General features: G+C 42.6%; 1 protein-coding gene across 1 annotated transcript in view; it reads left to right on the top strand.

Moving 5' to 3' along the window:
* Positions 1-7,787: 7,787 nt before the first annotated feature.
* KIF5C (kinesin family member 5C) overlaps positions 7,788-24,063 on the top strand; it is an 83,312-nt gene continuing 67,036 nt past the window's right edge. Inside the window, exon 1 of the mRNA XM_062637745.1 lies at positions 7,788-8,018. Within this exon, the coding sequence (XP_062493729.1) occupies positions 7,893-8,018 (126 nt within the window). The 5' untranslated portion in view covers positions 7,788-7,892. The remainder of the gene's footprint in view (positions 8,019-24,063) is intronic.

A 24,063-nucleotide genomic window follows, 5' to 3' on the forward strand; every position in this document is an offset into this window, starting at 1 on the left:
TCATTTTGTACAGGTGCATGACCTTCTCATATATGTCCAAGGCTTTCTTGGTTCATTTCTGGAATGACTATGACCTACGTAGTACGAAGTATTAACCTTTTTTGAGCGCAGAATTGTTGCAAAACAGTCTGAAAAAGAAGCTACTTTCCTTGATATATAAAAATAACTTTGCTCTCTAACATAGCCCAAAAACCCTTTTGAGATTTACTGAAAACAGGAAGTCATTTCTTCTGCAGAGTGGAAGTTGTGCACTTAGCATATGACAGCTGCTGAGCTCTGTACTACAGACTCCTCTCCCTACAAATGCAGATCACTTTCAGGATAAATTGGACTGAAAATGTCTCTAAGACTGCACTGTATCTGTGACTTGCTATAGACTAATCCTCACATAATTACTTAAAAAGTCTTTAACTGGAGCTTTTAACTTGCAGTGGATTCTGGAAAAATGTGAGATGGCGAAAGGATTTTGTAAATTCCCAAAGCTGTAATGGTAAGTGTGACATACATTGAGCGAGTTAAATTTAAAGGATTAGTATTGATGTAACTTTCTGTGAAGTAGAACTATAATGGTCATCCTAAGAATTGCTAGCAATTAATTGTGTGCCTCAGGTGCAAGAAAAGGAGACTGATGAAGATTTCTATGGACTTCTATTCATTTTATAAAAAGAGAAAATTGAGTATTGTTAGAAAGTCTGGTACTTTCTCCTGACACTGGTATACAGCAGGGAGCACCAATGACTTGAGTTATTCTTGTGTGCTGTTTTAAAAGTGTGTTGAGAATACAATGTTCTTTTTTAATTCCCCCATTTGAACATCATGCATATCTGCAACATGATTTCAGTACTGATTTCTGTTTATTACATATTAGGCAATGTTGTTCGGGTAAGATTTTGAATGTAGTTTACCTACAGCGATTTATATTGGACTTCAAGTGTAACATGCAGAGTTTTCCCTTAATGTCAGATGCTAGAAAAATTTAATAAGGTTTATCTAATTTATTTAATCTGTAGATTGACTGAAGTTTTGGGGTGTGCTTAATTGTAGGCATTTTGTTTCTAATTCTGCTGTAGGGCTTTTCCTCACTTTTCCAGACATCTAACATCATATTCTGTTTACAGAGATGTCCCTTCCTTTAATCCTCTACACTAGACTGCATGTACAGGTTTTCCCCTCCTACCAACAAGCTGACAGTGACTGCAGCCCTTTTGTGGTTTTCCTGATTTTTGAAACTCCTTTTCCTCCTGTGAAAGTTCATTTTCCTGTACTATCTCTGGCTCCTTTGTAGAGAATAACAGACATGTTTCCTATTTCCTTATTACAGTAATTGTGGTTTTTGAAGCAGAATTCTCAGTGCAGCTTTCCAGGAGGTGAATGATTTATCCTGAAGTGGACCTAGTATCATGCTCACGGCTCAGCCTTACTCTCCACTTCTAATACCATTCAGGATGAACTGCTCAGACCTTCAGCATAGGAATTTCTACCAGGACACACTGTCTGCAAACAGGAAAGCTCTGAAGGCAGCAGCAAACTAAACACTTTAAAGACAGGATTGTCATCTCAACAGATTTTCAGATTTCAGAGAAACGGCTTTCAAATCTCACTTCTCTATTTCTTCTACTTTTAGGTTGTGCGATACTCAGGATAGAGAATAGCCTTCATAAATAAAAGCATGTCTTGAGTAAACTGTTACTGGGGAAAGAAGAAAAAAGGACAGACATCTCTCTAAGGGGGAGATGAAATGTTTCCTGCATAGCAGCAGATCCAGGCAATATGAAGTGGGGTAGCTGTCAAGATCCAACCGTTTACATTTGAATGAAGGCATGTGAAAGAGTATTTTTTTTTTTTCCTGATCTAACCAGCTAATCATCTGGGAAACATTAGTTAGAGGCAATTGCTCTCTGAGGCAGCGCAACCCTGGGTTTGTTTAATCTTCCAGGAATTCCATCCAGACCATTCAGCATGGGGGGGTGGTGGGATGCTGGCCTGTGGAGCCCTGCTCAGGAGCCACTTGTACCTGGGAAGCTTCCTAAGGCAGAAGGAGATTTCTCAGGGAAAGAGCAACCAATTTGAGGGTAAGGGCAGTGTTGAAGCAAGGGGGATGGCAGGGATTGGGGTGGGGTCGGGAATGATACAGGGAGCAGATCCATAGTAAGAGCGTTTGTTGTACTTCCCAGCACATTTTAACCCCAACTGTGTTATCTGGAGTTTTTCATTCTGGGAGCCTGCTGCTTGTTTTTAACAGAGGTAATGTTTTGGGTGTCCTGCTGCATCACTCCAGCCTATGTAGAAATAAAGCAGCCCTCTAGGTATTTGCAGAGTGCCTAAATGCGTTTAATGGCAGCATTTCTCTTGTAGGCCAGTGATAATGTGTGAGAATAGCATTATGTATGAAATGGGAGTATATTTGGGTAACTTTTTTTACAAAATTTTACTTAAATGGCCAGAAAGGGAATGTAAAGATGTACTTCTGAGAGAATGCAGTACACGTCAATTCTATTTGGTAAGGAAGTCCACTGGCTAAGAATGAGTTTGAAGCAAGCTGCAATTGTTACCCATACATTATCCTGTCTTTTTAAGCACCTAGCTTGCCAAGTAATTGTGTCTTGTCCTCCTGCCAGGGAATAGAGCTCTCTTAAAGGAGTGACTTCAGGGCGTTTCCAGATTACTTTTGTTAACTGTGGGAGGTAGCTGCATCTTCAGTGACTGTATAAGGGAAACTTAGGAGTAGCCATGTCCTACTTGCAGACACCCAACAGCAATGCCTGACCAAGGTGATGTGGAGTTCTTGCATGTCCCAAAACTGGTTTGATTGTATGCTATCCTTCTGCAGTTACTGTCAGTACTCAAAATGACATTCCCTGAAGTGAGAATGTTTGCATCTGAAGCACCTTTCTGTTCTACAGGAGGAAAAGGGGAGTTTCAAGTTAAGCAAGTCATGGACAGCACAGAGCAGTTGTTTCCAAGTCACGCAGTATATCTCGAAATGAAATCTGTATGCTTTGAACTTTTTTTTAATGGTGTAATCTCAAAAAATTAATGAAGAGCACCCATGCAAGTCACATTTGGTAGAAATTTAACTCTGTGGAATCAGTCTGTAGTGCCACCCAGTAACTACAGTTTAAAGAACAAAAATAAATTACTGTAGTTGGCATAGGACAAAATTCTGAAAACTAAAAGGGAACAACAGTGAGGCAACTGAACCATTTCCTGAATGTGGGCTATGTTCACTCCTCAGTGGCTTTGTCCATTCCTTTCTCTGAATATTGGCATCATCTTCCCATTCTTGGTCTGTACATAGTAGTGTTGAAAGTGGTGGTCCCTGTATCAACTGTGAAAATGCCGTACTGCAACCCAGCACTCCTCCAAAGGCTCTGGGTGGGTGCATGTGCTTGCAAGCATGAAGAAACATGATGGCCCAAAATCTCTGCAGAAAATCTGGGAGATGCCTTGCACCCTATGGGTGTTCCAGGATAGCCTTTCCCCTGTACCCCAATTACACTGCTTTTTTTTTTTTTTTAATCATAACTCCCCTCAAGTTACGATTGTTTCTGTGATTAAGAATGGGAAAATCTCTTTAGTCCAGTCTGGCTTCAGTCCATTACACACTGATTTAAGCCTAATACAAATGTAATTACACAGGGAGGATAATGTAGAAAGATCAATTAGAGATCAAGGGGCAAATTAAGGAGGGAGGCAATTAATTAAGGCTATACTACAGCAGATATGTAAGAAAATTTGGAAAGAACAGATGCATCCGCCTAAATTTTTTTTTTTTTTTTTTTTTTGTCTGACAGGAGTACATAAGCACTCTGTAAAGTTCTGACAGGTGAAATGAAAACACTCTGACCACAGCACCATGCATATCCTATACTGGCAAGATCTTACCTATTCAGGAATGTCTGTAAAAATGAACTAGTACTGTGCCTATCAGCTGCTGAACTCTCCTGAAGATAGCAGAGAGAAGTTAGTGGGGCAGAAGGTGATCAACTGACCAAGGCCAGGCACAACTGGTAGTTACACTTTCAGAACCCCAGTAGTGGTCCAGATTGAGTTTGGATGGAGATGCAAAGCCCTTCTTCCAGAAGCTGTGGGGAGCCCCATATGCTCTGATGTCACCCCTGGGGACAGCTGGTGGCAGCTAGCTGTAGATTGATGTCAGCCTGGTGCTCACTTTCCCACCATTGCTGGCAATGCTTCGCTGACTCTTCCTGAGTTAATGGTATTTCACGGAACGCTGCCCTGGGGAAAAACTGATGCTTAAAATAACATCATCTTCATCTTCCTGGTGATGATCAGACTAGAGTAGTCATCGTGGTTTTAAATCAACAGCAGTGTAAGTGACACCAGAAGATGGCATCATCTGCCTGTGATGCTGTTTTAACTGCGGTGGCGGATTTGACAGTAGACATGTTCTCCCTCACAATGCACTTTGGTGTGGAGGCTTTGTGTTTTGGGGTTATGTATTTTTTCGTGGGTTTGGGCTTTTTAGTTCTGTCGTTTGGGATTTTTATGATTGCTCTATAACTTCCTATAATAAAAGATGACATATTTTTTCCCAAGTAAGAACACTTTTGTTTGGGTTATTTATTGAGTAACCCAGGTGAAAGGATTGTGACTTGGAAAAATGGTTTGAGTATTGAAGAATCAACTAAAACATTTTGCTGTTTTATACGAAGTGGTAACAATCTATTCGGTTTTGGCAAATCCATTTTTATAGGTGGGTTAACACAGTATATATGACTATGTATAATGTGAATAATTTACATGAAGATAGATATTTTTGTGTGTACTTGACATACTTTATGTATGTACTTCAAGCATATATTGAAGTCTTTCGCAAATCAGAAACAATGGCTGCTTATAAACTCCACTAGTGTAGCCCAAATGTTGTCTGATGGAATATCTTCTGACTGGCAGTACTTGATTTCCAAACCTGACCTTTCTGTGGAAGCATGACAGAGGAATCCCTGTGGTGCCCCCACCACCAAAGAAATCATTCCCTGTCTGATCAAAGGAAATTAATTACCATGGATATTTAAAATTGCTTTTTATCATGTTGATTCCAACCCTTTTGGTATCTCCTGGAAGAAATCCTTTATGTCCCTTTTACCTGCAGACGTGTATCAGCACTGATGACACAAGTATATCAGATTTCATCTCGAAGGCCATTGCTGAGACACCAGGATTAATGGAACCTATGTTAAAGCCACTCTCCCCTGCTGATAAATTATGACCCTGGCAGGTGCATTCTGTTTAATGCACAGAGCTGTTAAAGACAGCAGAAATTCAGCCCTTCTTGTTCTTTTTTTCTCCTGAACCTCGTTCCCAAAGCCAAAACTCACTCCTTGAACCAAGCAGCAATAAAAGGAAGCAATGTTCTTTTGGCTCTGGGGACTGGAAATTGCTTTTTCACTTCCCAAATGCCCAGGCACCCAGTTCTTGATTTCTGTGGGGCCACCTTTCTGTTGGCATCCTCATTCCACTGTTGTTCATAACATGCTCTATCACACAGCCCCCTTTGTTTTTTTTCCTGCAGCCTGAACAGCTTGGCTATATTGGCAGCTCATCTACAGGGAAATGGAAACTCATCATTCTCTTATGACTGCCCCCCTTCACCCTAGTCTTCGAGGAAAGGATTTGTTATTCGTTTTGGAGACCTCCGACACCTGGGGCTGTTCAGTGAACTGTCCCAGCTGACACTGGCTCAGCTTAACAATTTCTTCAGGAAACATCAGAACTTGCTGTCAAATCATATCTAATGTGCCAGGGTGATGTAAGTCATGCACTTAGCTGGAGAACCTGCTGGAAAAGTGGGAAAATGAGATGACATCAAGATTTGCTTTGTTTTACTTTTGGGAAAACTCTCTTGCATTCTGGTGCACTGTAGCTCACTAAACCCAAGAGAACTACAGCTATAGTGGCGTTTCTTGTAAGTACATGATCTGAGAAAAGCATAGTTTCAGAAATGAAGGAAATTAATAATGCTTAAGATCACAGCGGCAAAGTATGACTGCTTTTCTATACCTTGATAGTTCATGTTTTATAGGAAGTAGTATTCCAACACGCTGTAAATCATATCTTCCATCATGCATTCTGAACAGCCTGGAAGAAGCTTGCAAGCTCAAGAAGGTTTTGATCCCTCCTGAATCTGGCTGAAAACTAATGTTCCTAATAGGCTACTTAACCCAGTAATCTGGTAATAAGTAGTAAAAATAGCAGCTTTGTGACAATATGGTATTGTCTACAGTACAGACAATGTATTACTGTTTGTGACAACTGCTAAGAAAAGACATCTCTGCAGTGCATTCTTACTGATTGCCAATTATACCTACTCTAATAGGAGAAAAGAGTTTGCCTATCTTGCTCCAAAAGGAGCTCTTGGTAATGGAGAAAAATCAGCACCAATTAATTGAAATGGTTGTCTTTTATGACTAAGCCCCTGCTTGTCCTGACTACCTAATCGGATATTCAGGGTAAAAGCTTGAAACATAAGAGAAATAAAAGGGCTAGATAATTGGTAATCCCTGGGAATAAATCACATGACATAATAATGTTTTATCACATGCTGCACATTGCTAACTCTCCCTGATGAAATTGCTTTTAAGAAGGGCATGAAGAGCCTTTGTAGCCTGCTCTTCTTGCATCCATTGCAGGTACTGAGGACAAGTGCTCAACTGCTGTAGCTAGAAGAAAGGGAAATCTCTGTAGAAACATTAAAGAACTGGCCACTGTAATCTTAATTGCATGACCGAGGCTCATTTAATGAAACTGGTACTCCAGAGGAAATGGGTTTCTGGAGTTGCTGAAGTCCAGGGAATGCCTGCAGCTTTCCAGAAAACATCAACAGTTACTGGGTTCATCTTTAAGTGGTGTAGATTCTTGCAGGGAGAAAGTGATGGAGGAGGGGGAGAAGACATTAGACTATCTCAACTTTAATGTAGTGAAATTCATTAGCCTTGGCAGAGGAGGGTGAGTTGCAGGTATTTTTAGCAGGTAGGGAAGAAACGATGTCAGAGAGTGGAGGAGGAGGAGAGCACCCCAATGTGTGGGAACTGGATGCAGACACTGTTTTTTCCAGATGCTGATTCATTGCCTGCATCGTGACAAATTGCTTGTAAATTTAATGAGGGCAAAGCGCCACCCAGCTATTGCTTCTGCTTTTCCTCACAGAAAATAAGGGTAATATAATGACAGCCCGGGACTAGATATTCTTTAACCTAGTTATAAATCGGGCCGGTGTCTCCACCCAGACAGCAGCAGCAGCTGGAGGCCTAACCCAAAGCAGAGGACTTACCCTTAAAACTGGAGCAAATACAGACAACTGGAAAGGAGATAGATGCCTGTGCCCTGCTGTGCGTTTTTGTTTGTGACACCCCCAGAGTCGAGCATGAGCGTAGTCCCTGCCTCAGATTAGAGAGCCATAACCTGCAGCTGATTACTGCAAGCTACCACGGACGAAGGGCTAACCTGGCTCCTGCGGTCGGGGCTCTGTGCGCTCCTCGCTCGCTCGCTCCCTCCCTCCTTAGCGGCTGCGCGGTGGGGCGCCGCTGAGGGGAGCAGTTAGGGACCGTTAGAGTCCTTGGCGGCCGCCACCTGCAGCGCGGACTACGCCTCCCGTCAGGCCTCGCGGGCGCTGCGGTGCGGCTGCGGAGCAGCCCGGGGGGCGCTGAGGCGGGCGCTGAGGCGGGCGAGCGCTCCTCGCAGCCCGGCTCCGCGCAGCCGCGCCCGGGCAGGGGGGCGAGCCGGGGACCGCGGCCGCTGCCGGCGCTGAGCGGCTGCTCGACCCGCCCAGTCCCGCCCCTCCCGCCCCGCCTGCTCGGCGGCAGCAGGGCGTCTGCGGCACCTGCCCGGCGGAGCGTTCGCTCCCTGCGGCCGGCGCCCGCCCCGCCGAGATGGCGGATCCCGCCGAGTGCAGCATCAAGGTGATGTGCCGGTTCCGGCCCCTCAACGAGGCGGAGATCCTCCGGGGGGACAAATTCATCCCCAAATTCAAGGGCGACGAGACGGTTGTTATCGGGGTGAGTCTGCCGCATCCTTCCCCAGCCTGCGCGGTGCCGAGCATCCACCCTCCTCCCCGTAGCCCCGGAGTGAGCATCCTTCCTGAAGGTCCCGCCGCCCGCAGGAGCCCCGCTCACCCACCGCCCCCCTCCCTCTGCCGGTGGGCCCCGCGCCCATTGTTCCCGCGGCAGCGGAGCGAGGAAGGGGTGGCGGTGCTCCCCGGGGTTCTGCCCCCCTGTTCCCTCCCCGACACCGCGGTCGGGGGGTTTGGGCTCCCCCGGGGTGGCCGGTCGGGCTCCGGGAGGGGTGGGGGTGCGCGGGGGCCGCCGCTGCCGGCGCTGATGTCATGCCGGTGACTGGGCATGCTCGCCGAGCTCCGCGGGGGCGGCCGCCCGCGCCTCCGCCGCGCCCCTGCGGCAGCCGCTTGGGGAAAGTTTCACGGGGCTGCGGCGGGATCCCCTGCGCCAGGGCCGAGCAGCACCCTCCGACCCGCGGACAAAGCCGGTCCCGGAGCGCCGGGCACCTCCGTAGGGCCGGGGATGCGCCGTGCTGGCCTCGAGCGGGCGGGATGCGCCGGTGCTGGCTGGTCTCTGCAGAACAGCGGGGTTACGGTGTATCTTTAGGCGCGGTGACCCGCGCGAGTTGAAGTTTTTCCTTTTCGTTTACAAACAAACATTAAACATCAGTTCGGTGCCCTCTTGCAGCAGCCGCCCCACGCCGCCTTTTCCCCAGCGCTTTACACGGGTAGGCTGCTCGCAACAGCCAAGGCTTTAAAATGAACAAAGCGTGCGAGTGCCAGGGCCTTACGCGGCTCGGGATGCAGCTTCTCTGCCGAGCGGTTAACATGGCGCAGGGAAAGCGCCTTCACTTGTCCTTCCTGCAGCTGAAGCCTTCCAAAGCGGGTGTCTCTTTATGGGTTCAGGAATTAGCCGGTGCTGGATTTGGTGGGTCTACATAGGCAGTACCGTATTCTCGAACTTGAGCTATATTTTCTGTCTAACCAGCCCCTCTCTTTAGTCCTTTATTTTATATATTGGTCTACTGGGGTTAAACCAATACTATGATCCATACTGTAGTATGATAAAGAGATCCTACAATTAACTGTTATTCCAAAGAATGAGCAAAATGCTTGTATGATTTGTTAAGGTTTGTATTAAAACACTGGCTTGATTAGAAACTTTTTTCTTGGAAGTTGCAAAACAGTTGCAGAGAAATTGGTCAGTTCTGGACATGAACTTGTTTTTCTTAATTTGTTTTTATTAAATGTTTTTTCCTCTGGCCATATTAGTTTTCTTTATTGGAAGGTTAAAGTCATAGCACCTACCACAGTTTGCTAACAGCAGAATAATCAAATTGGTTGTCAGTCTCGGTCAGCAGTGCAGGGCTGTCTTTGGTCAACAAATATTTGGAACTAAATCCTAACTGTAGCACAGTCATATGGATGTTTAAGAAACAAATGTCAGCAGTTCCCCTTCCTCCCTTAAATAAATAAACACTCAGATACATTAAAAGTAGGTTAAAATAAATTTACTGTAAATCCCTTAACAACATAATCTTTTAAGGAGAAGTAGAATTTAGAACCATTTCCTGCCTAAGTGAGTGTGCAAGTAGGTAATGTGTCTTTGTCTATAAAGTATCTGTTGTCTGGGAAAACAGTAACTATAATGCTTTGAAAAAGGTATTTTTTGTCTTGCAGTCAGAAGAGAATTCCTGTAGTAAAAGTAAAAAGGAAATGTAACAGCAACTGTCAATTTCTACCATGGAAGTTTAAAAACATAGTTAGAAACAAGAAAAAAGCATGTAGTTATTTATATAAAAATATAGAAATATTTCTATGTGTATTCAGTAGCATAATTTTTAGGGGTTGTAATCTTGAAAATCTATTCAAAAGCTTGGAGTATGCCTTTCTTTTCCCTTCACAGGGCAAAATATAGATCTTTTTTGGGTACACATTTTAGTAATCTTAATGAGCGCAATAAATCCTCAGATACAGCTGCTTTCTTTCAAAGACAAGCCATGCAGCTGGGGTTCCGTGGGGATATTTGTGGTTTTGTAAGTGTAAATGAGCATGAAAATCTTACCATATTTTTCAAGCTTTGGCATAACTTGACCTACAGTGGATGCCACTGCAGTATGTCAGTAGAAAGTGGTACTGGTTGTTATTGTTTACTATTTTAGGGTGGCTGCTCAGCTCCAACAAATAACAATCCAACATCCAATAAATAGTGCTTGGCAGGGGTAAGGAATTCCAATTCTGGTGGAAGAATGTAGAGTAGACTTCCTTCTAGAAAAGCAGGAATTTAATCTTCAAAAGCTCTTGAAAACATTATCTGAAGCAAAAAGCACCTAACACCTTTTTTGTTGTTTTCCTATAACATTTGAAAAACACTGCAATGCAGTTTTTATTTTTGTTCTATAATATATTGGAATGAAAGGGGTTCTGTTAAAATTTAAGAAACCCCCCTCCCAGGGGAATTTTGTCATCCCATAAGAAAAAATAAGATAAATCATTTAAAGAAAATGTCTAGTTTTCTCTGACTAGTAAGTCTGAATAAATTTGTTTTTCTTTCCCAGCAAAAGTGCTTTCTTTCTGAATCATTTCCATTATACTTTCCTAGGGCCTTGAGCAGATTTTTCCACAAAAATTAAATAACATGACTTGATGATATTTCTTGAAAACAAACAGCAATGAAGGAAGTTCGACAACTTAGGCTTGAGTTTCCCAGAAATCTTTCACGCCCTGTATAAAGCTATATTTCTGTGATGCCTGTGTTGTGTGGTTTGGAGCTTTTCGTCAGGGAAGTCCTAGGGCAATGTCCGAGCTCTGTTCAAACCAGTTGACATTTGACCCAGTGTCTTATGTTCTGGCTTCTTCCATCCATCTTCATGAGCTTTGCACATGCAACACAGTGAAGTACGGAAGATTAAAATGTCTTACCTTAAGTTTTCCTTTCTTTGAAACAGAGAAAAACCACTGTATTTTGAATCTACTTTAAGATTTAGAATATAAAACCTTTTAGATGGATCTCATCTGCAGGAAGAGGCAGCACTGGTAAATCCACTGCTTTCTTTTGTGGTTAGCTGCCAGACAGTCTCAACAGACTGCAGCTTCATTTTATGTTTCTCCTCTGCAACCTCAAGGTGACTCCCTGATTGATTGTGTTCTCTGACATACCTAAAAAATAAAAATGTATTTTTCTAGCTGGCTTGGTTCTTATGGTCTTGTAGGAGAGAATGGAGCTGCTTGCTGTAGTGAGCAACTGAGGCAGTCTTCTGGCATGTGGCTTTGTCGTGTTTATTCCTGTTCCTCTGAGTGCTTTTATTCCTGAGCATCTGCAAAGGAAGGATGCAGAGAGGCTCAGCACCTGGTGGGATGCTCCCCATGAGCATACTTTTCTGGTTTATGTTTGTGGGAGAGAGGGCTTCCAGACCTTTCCCCCATCCCTGTTGTAAAATATTTAGGAGTTTAATTGTGAAGGAGATAGCATTTTCACTTCCTTTTCCTGTTATGTTTAGAGTGACCAATTCTCTTTTAGTGCTGATCTGAAACTGATTTTTAAGTTAAATATCTCCTGTTTAGAAAGGAGAACTTCAAAAGCAAATCTTTCTAGCCAGCTTGTAAACCTCATGTTAATATTGCCAGAAAGGGGATAAAAGACTCTTCACTCTGGTTGTCAGCCGCTTTTTGGGCTGCAGGATGAGGGCGCGTGTAAAGCCCAGCTTAGCAGGAGCTGCTGAGTGCTGCAATTCTCTGCTGTGTGCTCTGTGTCAGGCAGGCAGTGCAAAGTATTCCTCAGCCCCACGCTGCTTGTGCTGGGGGTCTTTAGCGAACCCCTCTACCAGCTCTCCTGGCAAACTACACCCAAGGAAACCAGAGGAGAGCCATAGAGTAAGTGGGAGGGTCTCTGCAGGGTTCTGCTTGTCTCTCATGGGGGGGGGAAATTTTGTTGTTTCATCTGTGAAACATTCCACATACCAATCTATTGTGCCTAAAACCAGACAAAATCATCACCTGATACTCTGCTACTCAGCAGTGGTCACTGCTGTTTTGCAGTGTCATATTCCATGAAATAAAACAAAATATGATGGATGGTTCTTTTGCAGTGAGTGGAGCGGAATCTGATCAGAGTTGTGTTGGTTTCTTGTTTGGTGGTTTGTTTTTTTTGTTGTTTTTTTTTTTTTGGAACGTCATATGGAGAGTTTCTCACTTATTTCTATCCCTACAATATTTGGATACCTGTAACCTTTTATTTCACATATGCCAATGAAGTCAGCAGTTTGTACTAATGAAAATAAGGCATGTTCTTAAGTCCGTCCTGTACAGAGATCTCTCTATGCTGTTAAGCAGTTGTCACTCTGTGGTTAAGACAGACCTAAACCCCTCTTCCAGGATAGTAGATAAATGACTAATTTAAAAAAACCCCAACAGCCTACCCTGTGCTGCGTGGCTTTTTTCATGGGTTGGTACACTGTGCTTCTAACAAAAGCCCAGCATCCATCACTACCTCAAAATGCACAACATTTCTGGTTATGAAAGATTTGTTCACGACCTATTTATGAACACCTTTTATAAAAAGCTCATACTGGTTTGACATAGAATGTGAAATGAGATGGGACTTCTGTCTTGGTGTAAAACATGTCTGTGGATATGTAGCATGACATTTTCCTAGCAGAACACTTAATGTGGAATGCTAATGCTTGCTTTGTCTCCTAGCATCTTTGGTTTGTTTTCCAGCTCTGCTCAACATTCTTTTCCAGTGAGGCCTGAACAAGTTTTCTGTGAAAGATTTTATGAAGGACTGTTATGAGATACAGGTAGCTGGCATAGTTAAGCATGACATTTCTATGGAATCGGTGGTATCTGAAGACAACAAGCGCTGGCAAATATCTCTGTGGGGGCTGTTTCTATCAAAAGTGTCACTAATTCTCCTATATCCTAAGCTTTCTCCATACCCTGGCATAAGCCATGAATGTGTCTAACCTGCTGCGTTTTCCTGTTTTGTGGATGAGATGAACCACTCTCTGCTGTGCTCATTCCCTTGTGGCTTTGGGCTATGTTGCTTTCAGGTCAGACTATGACCAGAGAAGCAGCAGCAGACTGGCAGATCTGGCATGCGCCTTTTTTTTAGGTGATTTCTCTTAGTAGCTTAAGCCAGGAGGTGTCTTGAGAAGAAGTGGGAGCCTGTAGATCATAGCACGTTGCTGTTCATTTGGGAAAGAAAAAATAAAAGATGATTCCACTGGGTGTAGATGGCTTTTCTGTGCCTTGCAGAATAAAACTATTTCATTTAGTGAAGAACTGATGTGGTAGCCAGTCAGGGAGCTGCTCATATGCTTGATATTTAAGGAGAGTAGGTGTTTTCCTACAGCATACTGCTTTGCTTCATGCTTATTTTCAGGAGCTTGTGTAGAAGGTTAAAATCATGGGACCAGCCCAGTAATTTTTTGGTTCTGTTTTTACAGTGTGATTGCTAAAGAATGAAGCTGCTTTGGTTTTAATTATCAAGAAGTACAATACATTTTTTTCCTGACACCGATACTCCAGTACATCACTGAAGCAAATGTAAGTCAGTGGAAAAGATCTGTCTTCACAAGAGCTTGCAAAATAGTCTCTGAGCTTCTCCAAACCTCAAAGATTCTCCTTCTTCACCACCAGCCTTTGCATCTGTCTAGTCCCATAACCCAGCCTGGGTTGGTTTGGGATGGGGAGGTAGCTTTCCTAAGGAAACACTTGGGTTTGCATGGGGATTTGACTCATGCAAAGCTTTTAAACACGGAATATCCACACACGCATGGTGTGCTGGTGTTCAGAGAGTAGTGAGTGGCCTGCGTGAGCAGCGCCCTCATGTCTGCCAAAGCCCTGCAGTGGGTGATGCTTTGGGGCTTCCCTGAAGCTGCAGCACAGGTATCAGGATGAGCAGCAGCCGACTTGGGTCCCAAGACTGTTGGCACCAAACCAGTTTTCTAAGATGCTTCTGAGACAGGGATCCTTCCCTTTCAGTTAAGGTTCAAAGCAAAATCCTTGGCTTCTTAAATGCTGCTTGGCACGTTCTTGCTAGATTTAAGCAGAGATAGTAACATCTCTGGGGACAGTGTGGTTTGGGGGTCTTCTGTTTGTTTCTTCTCAGAATCCTCTGCTGTTTCCCTTCTGGAACGTATATTCTTTCAAGCTTGTCTGTAAGTGCTGAATTTGAAGAAAATTATTCAACACTGATCAATGCATGCTTCTTGGATGAAGTTGTGCTTGCACATGCTTTTCGGCACCTGTTTATTGTTGATAGTGTTAGACGATTTACTCAAAATGCAAAATGTATTATGTTTTTCACCATTGCAATTTGCCTTTTGTGTTTTCTCAGTGTTGAAGGCTTTTTTTATCTTTCTAATCCCATTTGGATATATTTCTCTAAAAATATCTTCGTCCTGCATACCTATTACTTCAAAACCATGGATTCCTACTTAAAGCTTCAAAACTTGAGAGATAGATGCTATATTTCAACATGGTAGACTGTTAAACCACTGGAAAATGTAGTCTTCTGCCACCATCAATGCTGCTTTTTTTCCTCTCATAGCTCCTGCAGGGTGTCTTTGGTATAGACCAGAAGGCTTAGACTGTTTGGTGTCCGTACTAGCTTACCTTGCTTCAGCTTGTTGCAGCCTTTGTTTCCTTCCCCTGATATGCAGTAGTTAGTCACTGGTGTTTGGATTTGTTTTTGCAAATGGCTGTTCAGTCTGGTACAGTCACATCAGTTTTTAGGGATGTCTGGGAGTACTTTTTTTTCCTGCATCATTAGAGAGGATTTCTCCTGAAGCTTCCTTCCCTAAATGAAGGCTTAACGTGTAGTGAGGAAGCTGTTAGGGAGTGATGTGTACTTAAATCTCCACATATTGTTTCAGTGTTTCAAACTGTTCCAGAAGAATAAAAGCTGTTACAGAAGGTAAAATAAAGGATGAGATGCCACTTATAAGTCTTTAATATTAACATGCTTTTCTCTGTAGTAGTTTTTTGAGGAGTGGGGTGCAGAGGGGATGCTTCTGTAAAAACAGGTACTTACTAGGAGAGATTACTTGTTTCTTCTTGGCATATTTAACCAGACTGCTCATGCTCTTGTATTATCTTTCATGTCCTGCCTGTTATCATTAAAATTACTTGCCTTAGGATTTGTTTTCTTCCAAATTTAATTGTTCTGAAATGTCTTATCTGTCTCAGGCACTAACATACATTTCTAACTCTATAAGCAGCATATCAAAGCAAGGTGCAAACCTGCATATCTCACAACCTTCTTAAAGGTGGGCTTTTCCTTCCACTGAGGACAATATTAAATATCTTGTGTCATCAGTATTTGTCAGCTCTTCTGTTTGAAGATTTCAGCGTGCATAACCTGAGCTGTGTTGTAATACCATATGTGTAGGGGAAAAGGGGAGTTGTGGACATGTGCTGAAAAGGGAGGAGTGGCATAGAAGAAACAAAAGGGGTGATCTGTTCTCTGCTTGTTGGTTATAAACACACATAATCCAGTTTCCACCTGTTAGCTTCTATGGCTTGGGACAGGCTGGTTGCTGATATCCCTTGTTAAATTCTGGTTGGTTTAGTTGAACACAGAAGTATATTTGGAATTTGGCATGAATGTTTTAATGAAAATATCTCTTCTACACAAAGGGATTTATTTGTGGTTTGCTGTGTTGTTTTTGTTTGTATTTTTTTTTCTTAACATAGACAACATCCAAAACACAGAATATTTTGTGTCTGTTTTTATTGGATTCCTTTGAGCTTGACATGTTTTGTCTTACTGTAGCCCAACAAGACCAAAGACAGTTACCCTTTGACTACCTTCAAACTCTTTATCCTTCCACTCTTTTGTTTGCTTTTGTGTTGCTGCAGCCTTTTAAAACTCAGAGATTGTGCCAAGGTAAGACTCATTCTGAGAAGTTACTTATCAAGATACTCAGATGACTTAAAAAAACCTGTATCTGTGTGGGAATGAGTCTTGGTTCAGAGTCTGCTCTCAGTTCTCTGTATTGTTGAGAACCAGGATGCTGCAGGGTGCGGCAGCAGAGCTCTGCTTTGGCAGCAGGCAGAAAAATGAAGGGACATTGAATTCAAGTCATTTGAGACAATAGGCTGGGTGTGCAGTAAGGGGTGAGCTGTGCTTCAGCTGACACTGCAGGTGTAGAACCAGAAAAGTGATTTAAAGTTGCTCAGTAGTTGCTTGACACTTCTGACTTGATTGCAGTGTTGCCAGTGTTTGTTTTTCCTGCTCCGTTGGAAATGTACATGTTGGATAATGGTACTTGTCTGTTTGATGGCTTTGTGAACTAGAAAAATAGCTTTATTCAGTTTCGTTGGATTTTGGTGTGTGAAAACTAACAAACCCAACACAACTGCAAAAAAACCCCAAACCCTTTACCTCAAAATATCCAAAATAGAATCCCTCAGAATCTTAAAGATGTGGAGTCACAGGCATGGTATTTCTGATGGATTCCTGGTTTTATTCTCTTACTGGAAAAAAGCTGAGCTATGTCTATATATATATATATATATATATATATATATATGTGGCCTGTTTGATTCTTGAGTTTTTATGGGATGTCCTGGAAGTGCATGTGATTGTTATCAGATTTACATAATAATATCTATAATTGGTCCCATGACAGCTTCAGAAAATGTGTATTTTCAAATTACGTGGTAGTCTAATTGAAATCAAGAATGTTGGATTTTTTCCTCATGAGAAATGAGTATTCAGTGATAAGAACTTAAATATTTAATAGTAGTCCTCTTAGATATCTTTGCTAAAAGAGATGCATTTTTTCATTACTTCATTCTCTGCTAAAAAAAATCGTACCATGATATCTACTTATAATGATGGATAGGACATGCTCTTGATTAGTGTAGGAGACTCTTATGGGTCAAGGAGCACTAGGATTCTGGAAAAACTGTTTGTTTTGAAGCTGTTGTTAAACATGTTGTGTGAGGGGGATGAGACACTGAAACTCACATTTTCTTATGTGTCAAATGTACCAAATGCTTGCAGTAACTTTCACTGTACCCGTGTACCAAATTTACTTAGGTGTTGTTGCTGTGACACTGTCTTCTCTGTTTAACTGTCCTTGTGGCAGCCTGTGAGGTAAAGAGCACCTTTTATTTTGAGGGTGGGAATGTTGACTTTTAAAGTCACATTGGGAACCTAGAGGGAAGTTGAGTCTCTGATACCCAAGTGTCATTCTGACTGCTAAATTATTCTCCCATTTAGCAGAGGATGTGCAGGAGACTGTTATCTGAATTGGGGTAACTGGGTTAGTGAATATTTTTAGCAAAGCTGTTAAGAGAAGTCAGATTTTCCTGCAGTTCTAATCTCTTTCCTTGACTGTATAGTTCTCCTGAACTGTTTGAATCTCTGTATTTAGGCCAACAGTGAGATGTGCATAATGCAGCAACTTTTCACAGAGCTTTGAGATTTTTATATTGTTCATTTAGTAGTAATCTGTTCCAAAAATCTATTAAGGACAGTAATCTGGCCTTTTTTTTTTTTTAATCCATTGCTCTGTAGTACAACAGCTGAGCAGCTGTACTTGCAGACTCTAGAGCCCGGTGAGGGAAGCACAGAATGCAGTTGGAGGATGTATATATTTATGTATGTATCTGTATGTACTTTGGACCAGCTCATATCACGCAGTGATGTTCCATCAAGAAGTGCTTGTGGTTACTTCAGCTGGAGCAGGCACAGCAAGTGTGTGCACCTTGCCTTGCTGATGTCTTGATCAATGTTGTGTGCCTTTTAAAAATGCAACTACTTCTGTGACCCTGGGAAGCCATGCTACTCCTCGGTTTTACTGCTGATGCTCTTAGTAGCTGTTTCAGTTACACTGCAGACGCAGTTGCCTGCACCCATGCAGCTCTGTCTTCTCCAGCTGCAGCAGTTAATTCCTCTTTAGCAGCCCAACACTGATTTTTGTCACTGTATAAATCATACAAATGCCACTACCGAAGAATTGCTACCCCCATGTCATATTCATCCTCTTCTACTCAGTGGGAGATGCTGCTATCATTTGATAAACACATTGTCTTGATTATTTTTCACTTTATGGTATCTTTTACAGTTCAGCTTCAGAGCAGAGTAGTTAAAAAATGCAAACAAATCTCAAAGCAAAGTTAATTTTGCTATACAGAAGCACATGTTTCTTTATACTTAAGAAAAACATTTGCTTGTATTGGTAATAGAAGAATTTGTCTGTCTATTGCTTGCTTCATGTGCAGACCAGATTTTCTGAGTATTATAAAATAACCTTAGCCATAAACTTCAAACAAAACTGTTGCCAGTATAAACAATTTATTTTAATTGTACCATATGTGATCATTAAGCTGTGAAGCGCTGTGTAAGAGTTGCCTTCCCTCTTCCTGTGTGGGAGGAAGGTAGGACTCTGCTGCTAAGAGCTGAAGGAAAATGGAAGCACCTATGGTGGTTTCATACCTGGTGTGTTGTGTGAGCCAGTGGCATAGCTGGGAAAAAGAATGAGAAACACTGTATTTCAGTGTCTGGCTTGAGAAACACCTGGCTCACCTGCAGAACTGCTCCCCTTGGGGGAAAAAAATATGCTGACATGAGTCAGTGCTGTCTCCATCATCTAATCACGATCTTTGAAGGGCTGCTTATCTGAGATGGCTACAAATGACTGTAAGGGCAGGGAGTGCAGAACTGGCTGCCTCTGTTGGATCAGTGAGAACCACTGCCTTCAGCAGCCCTCCAGGCTGTTTGTCCTTTGGAGCTGCTGCAGGGGGAAGCCAGCGCCGGCGCTGCCTGCAGTGCTTTTACAAGGCTGGCTATGTGCAGAGCTAGCAGAGATGCTTATAGATGCAGTTGTTTTCTAGAAGACCCCTGAACTGTTGTCCTGTTTTTAAAATATTTTTTTTTAAATTCACTTTGTCAGAAATGGTCAATAGTATATCACTGCTATGTTCTGTGATACATACATATGATACTTCAGCAAAGGCAGTACTATATGAATGTCTAATTTTAACTGAGCTGAGTACATTGCTCTTCTGGCTTGATGCAACTCTCAATCTGTTGAGATAGTTTAACCTTAACAGAGCTTGCATTTGGGTTGTTTTGAGTGCAGACTTTGTGCTGGAATTGAACAAACCTGGATTTTACTTGCAAGTGACCTTAGGCTCATCAGCCTCTTGGTCCTCTGTTTATACAATGGAAGTACTCTGTTTTTGTCTCACCTATTACTGGGTTTGGTGGTTTAAATTTCAGGTTTTTTTTAATTTTACATTAAATTTTACATTACCATTTACATTTAATTTTACATTAATTTTATATTACCATGTACTATGGTAGCTACCAGTACATACTTCATTTCATCTTGAGAAAGTCGTTTGGGACTCTCTAAAATGCAGCAAGCCTGAAAGCTGAAGCAGCTACAGTCTTGCTGGTAGATGTGGGAATTCAGAGCAGTTATTCTGTCCTGGAGAAGAGGTACCTTCTGTCTTTAGCATTTGGGAAGCATTGCTGCGTATCTCTCCCACTTTTCTAAAGAGCCATTGGTAACTGTATTTCTTCTGCATGCAATGGCTGAAATATGTGAATGCAGTTGTAGCAGGCATGCAAGGACAAACCCTGGAGCTCTGCTGCTGCTTTGGCTTGTGAGCAGCAGCAGCAGGAGCTCCTGCTGGAAGTCATGTAGGGGTAGCAGTGGCAGTGCTGTCCTGCTGGTACAGCTCTGATCCTATGCTGTTTGTTTTTTTTTCCATAATGGAAGTGGAGCACTGCTAATAAAGATGCCTTGTTGCCCTGGAAGCATGCAGTAGGCAGCGTTCAGCCTCTAGGTAAACTGCTGCGAAGGGATAGAGGGCAGCTCCTCTTTGTTGCCAGCATGCTCTTGGTGTGTCTGGGAGAAGTTACCCCTCCTCTTGAGGGGATATGGGGCAGAAGGACCAGGTGGAGAGGAGACTGTTCATGTACCAGTTATCCCCAGTGCTGAGCTGGTTTGTGTAACAAGAACTGCTTACTTTTTAATTTTGGTTGTTATAATTATTGAAACCTGCCATTTGGGAGTTGCATGGGCTTCAGAGACTTTGGGATCTAAGAGTTGTAAATTTGATAAATATCAAATACGGGGAAGACAAGAGACCTCTGTGGCTTCAGGACTATGGGGTCAGGATTTTGGCTTTGTTTTTTGTTTGGGGTTTTTTTTGGAAATAGTGGCAATTGATGAGGGCGGCTGGAGGTTGAAGTCTGTCAGCAGAATGGCTTGTGACTTACGAGGAAGAACAACGGCTTATGCTGATGGAAATAAAAGGTCTTAATAGTTATTTGCTCCCTCCTTGTCCTCGTTATTTTCTGCTAGTTGTCACTCCTGTATCTTGTGGGTCTTGGTTGTTTCTTCTAGAGAGAAATAGGAATGGGTCATGATTTACAGACAAGACAGGTACTGTGTTTTTATTACTGCCATTTTATAGGTCATGGTCCTTTCTTTGTCTTCCTTGTTACAGTGGGTCAAGAAACAGCACAAGGGCTTTGACACACGTGTAGAAGCATTTAGCAGGATTACTTTTTGTGCCTTCTAAACCTGTAAGGAGTGTGGCAGGCCAGACTGTACCCTGCTTTGAAGATTTGGGAAATGCAGGGGGGATATATCAGGATTTCTGTATCTGATAATAGAATTACTTCAGATAATTCCAGTCAGTGTTTTGGGTTTCTGGGTAATTTAGCAGAAAGTGGGGCTGGTCTGCTGATCTCATTGCTGTGCTGGAAGAAGAGATGTGCTGTATATGTAAGCTGTAATGCATTTCTAGCTATAGGGCGGACACAGGAAGGCGTTATGAGCCAGAAAATCTTTTTTGCGCTTACAGAAACAAAAATTAACAAAGAGGGTCCAAGCAGTGCGTTACAAAAAGAAATTCTGCAGCCCTCTGTTCTTAGAAAGTTCACAGGAGGGTAGTTGGATGTGTATTCCTGTGTGTGTTTTAACCAACTCAGTAATACCACCTTTACACGTATTATTTGTATAAATTGTTGCCTGTATTCTGTGTAGTAACGCAGTCAGAACCACTTTGCCAGCTCTGGGAAAGTACGGCTTGTCATCACGAATTTCTCAGTATGGGTTAAGTTGGAATAGGCATTCTTCCTACCAAATGCAAAGCCATTTGGAGCCTCTTCCTCTTGAATTTTGAATGAATTTTAAACAAGTCTGAATTTCTTGAAAATTGATTTAACTTAATCCTTCACTGATAAATTATCTTAAGTGCAAAAAAGGAACTAATTCTTGTTTGAAAGGTGATGCAATATTGTATTTTTTTTTTTCCTCTCTACTTGTCTGATAACCTAATGTGAATTTTATGAACTAGAGGTACAGATAAGAATGCCCGTACTGGAAGAGGATTGTTGAGTACTACCAAATCAAGCACTGCAGTATCATGACCCTACTCCCACAGATGTATGGGTTTTACAAATAGCATCGGGGTCTCTGTTTAATGGTTTCCAAGTTAAGCTTTCCTAGCCCCCACTACATCAGAGACAGAATCCTTACCTTTTTAATGTTATTAAAAACTATTATTTTTTGTATAGTTACCTGGTTCCAAATGCTTTAGCTTGAAGAAAAAATGGACGACTGATGCAAAATTGTGAGGTTTGGACATACCATGTAAAACTGAAAGTTCTGCTTCCTCCCCCTTCAGGTATTGAGATATGTAAGGAAATCAGTGCAACAAGCTGAGAAGCAGAAGCCTGTTGGTTGCAAGGTTATGGATGAGACTGAGCAGGTTCCTCTTTATACTGAGGCTACGGATGGCAGGAACTGGTGTTCTTGCGGACTAGAGCTGAGTATTCAAGCACCCAGGCTTGGGCTTGCCCAGTGCTGTGTGGCTTTGGTCCTTGCAGATGGGAGTTGCCTCCTCTCTCCTCCCCCCCTACCTCTCTGAAACTGGGTGAAATAGCAGGGAGAGAAGAACCTGGGCAAACTGAGATAAGAATCAGAAGAAAAGATAAAAGAACTCAATGGAAGTGTTACAAGAGTGAAAGGAGGTCAGTGATACAGTGGGACTCAAACGCTCTGTGAAATGTTATAGTTCCTGTGGAAAATTACTCTCGCTCTATGTTCTTATTAAATAGGCCTTTAGTTGTGCATTTTATGTCTGAAGCACTGGCCTCACAGTAATGGGGCTGCCCCAGGTGCCGCAGAATCTGTAGTATCAGAACAAAGAGAAATGGCGGATGTGCAGAAGCTCATCAAAATGGCCGCACGCGTGCATGGGGCCTCTATTATGTGAATGCTGTTCTCCATCCATGTTTGAAGAGGTTTGTTGCCAGGAGCAACTTGTCTGCATTACTCAGTGACAGGGTAATTGCTCTGCCTGCCTCGACATCTGAGCTCCCGTGAAGGCTCTTCCATGCTCAAATTGTAGCTGTTACTATAGTCATTGAGATGCACAGATGAATATTTCCAATATACTACGTGAGTCTAGGCTACGAGCTGTCAAGCTACAAAATAGAATATAATGCTGGGACAGCTGTGCATCAAATACCTGTGTAGATAAAACCAGGTACAGCACTGCAATGTTTGCTGCCCTTTCAGTTCTTGAGTATCACTTTCCAATGGAAAAGGTAGAGGGAAGTACAGAAGTAGTGGTGCTGTCATTCTTCCTTAATTCTCTGATGGGTTTTTAGTGCATACAGTTTTAATTACATTGCATGAAAGGAGGCTGGTGCAGTGGTAATCTTTGTTATATTGTAGGCTTTTCAAATCCTGCTACACCTGCAGGTCAGTAAACATTCAAGCTCCCAGCACTACTGGCACTTATATCTCAGTTTGTAAAGGAGGAAGCAGGTCTAAGCTGTTCTTGCTAGTCTCCTAGTGAATCAGGAAGACACTCAACCAGCAAGGTATCAATGGGTGAGTGTTATTTCCTGATCCCTGGGAGTACAGTTACTCCATTAGATTATGGATGCTGGTATCATCCCCTCACCTGTCTTGGACATTACTAGGCTGGGCTTTTGAACTCTTGGAATCTATCAGTTCTTGAGAGGAGAAGAAAATAATCTACATGTACCAGTGTTGCTTTTGGTCCTTCAGTTAGCTATAATGGCATAAGATCGGTTCAGGTCTGTTCGGTGGAGCATGTCTCTGGTGGAGAGCCACATTCCCATGCCACCATGCAGCAGGCATTTTGGTTCTTCTTAGGTCAGTGTAAAGAGATTCAGTTTGGGGAGCAGAGATTTACACAGAATTGCTGCATACACTGGCTGTTGGGGTCTGAGCTCGCTGCTGTGGTGATTGCCAGGACAGTTTTGAGATCCTCCAGGAACTCCTCCTTTAGGATTAAGTCGTACAATAAATTAGCGGCTGTGGATGAATAATCCCTGGGAGGCTGAATATAGCCCAGCTGCAAATGTGACAGTCTATGCTTGTGAAATGCTTTCTCTTCAGAACAAATACCATAGAATGTGGGCGGTGAGGTGCAAGCATCTCACTTGTTTGTTGGTTTGTGGTTTTTTTGCTAATATATATCTGGGCTGATGAGATACTCCATGGCCAGTGGTGTGGTTTGTTTTCTGATCCCCTTCAACCCTTGGTTTTGCAGAGCATGCTGAAAAGAAAGCTGCTCTATGGACCAGTAATGCCCTCTCATTTCATTTTGACCTCTCCTGACCCGAGGTGGATTTGAATCTACAACTGACAGTGCTCAGTATCCCATTACTAATCTCCTGAGCCACCCAGTTGCCCCATAAATCTGTAAGTGATATGTTTAACAAAGTGAAGATTTACACAACACTGCCACAGCAGAATTAAGATGTCTTGAACTGGGGGCTAGTTTATGTTGCACTTCTCTTCTGTAGGTGGAACTGAAGGCTGGCATCTTACCTGGGACTAAAACTTCATCTTAGAACATCTTCCTTCACCAAAACTGCTTTGTTTCTTGTTTTGAAATATCTGCACAGGCTTTTTTTGTTTTTTGTTAGCTCACTAGAAATACTGCCGATAAGCAGAGATGGTGCCTCATGCATAACTGATTCCCACAGCTCCCCACCCATGAGGAGACATTGTCTGACTCCTCTTCTGTTATTGCTT

The sequence above is a fragment of the Pezoporus occidentalis genome, unplaced genomic scaffold (genome assembly GCF_034315485.1).
Source record: "Pezoporus occidentalis ecotype Australia unplaced genomic scaffold, CSIRO_AGI_Poc_V1 ctg54, whole genome shotgun sequence".
Classification (NCBI taxonomy): domain Eukaryota; kingdom Metazoa; phylum Chordata; class Aves; order Psittaciformes; family Psittacidae; genus Pezoporus; species Pezoporus occidentalis.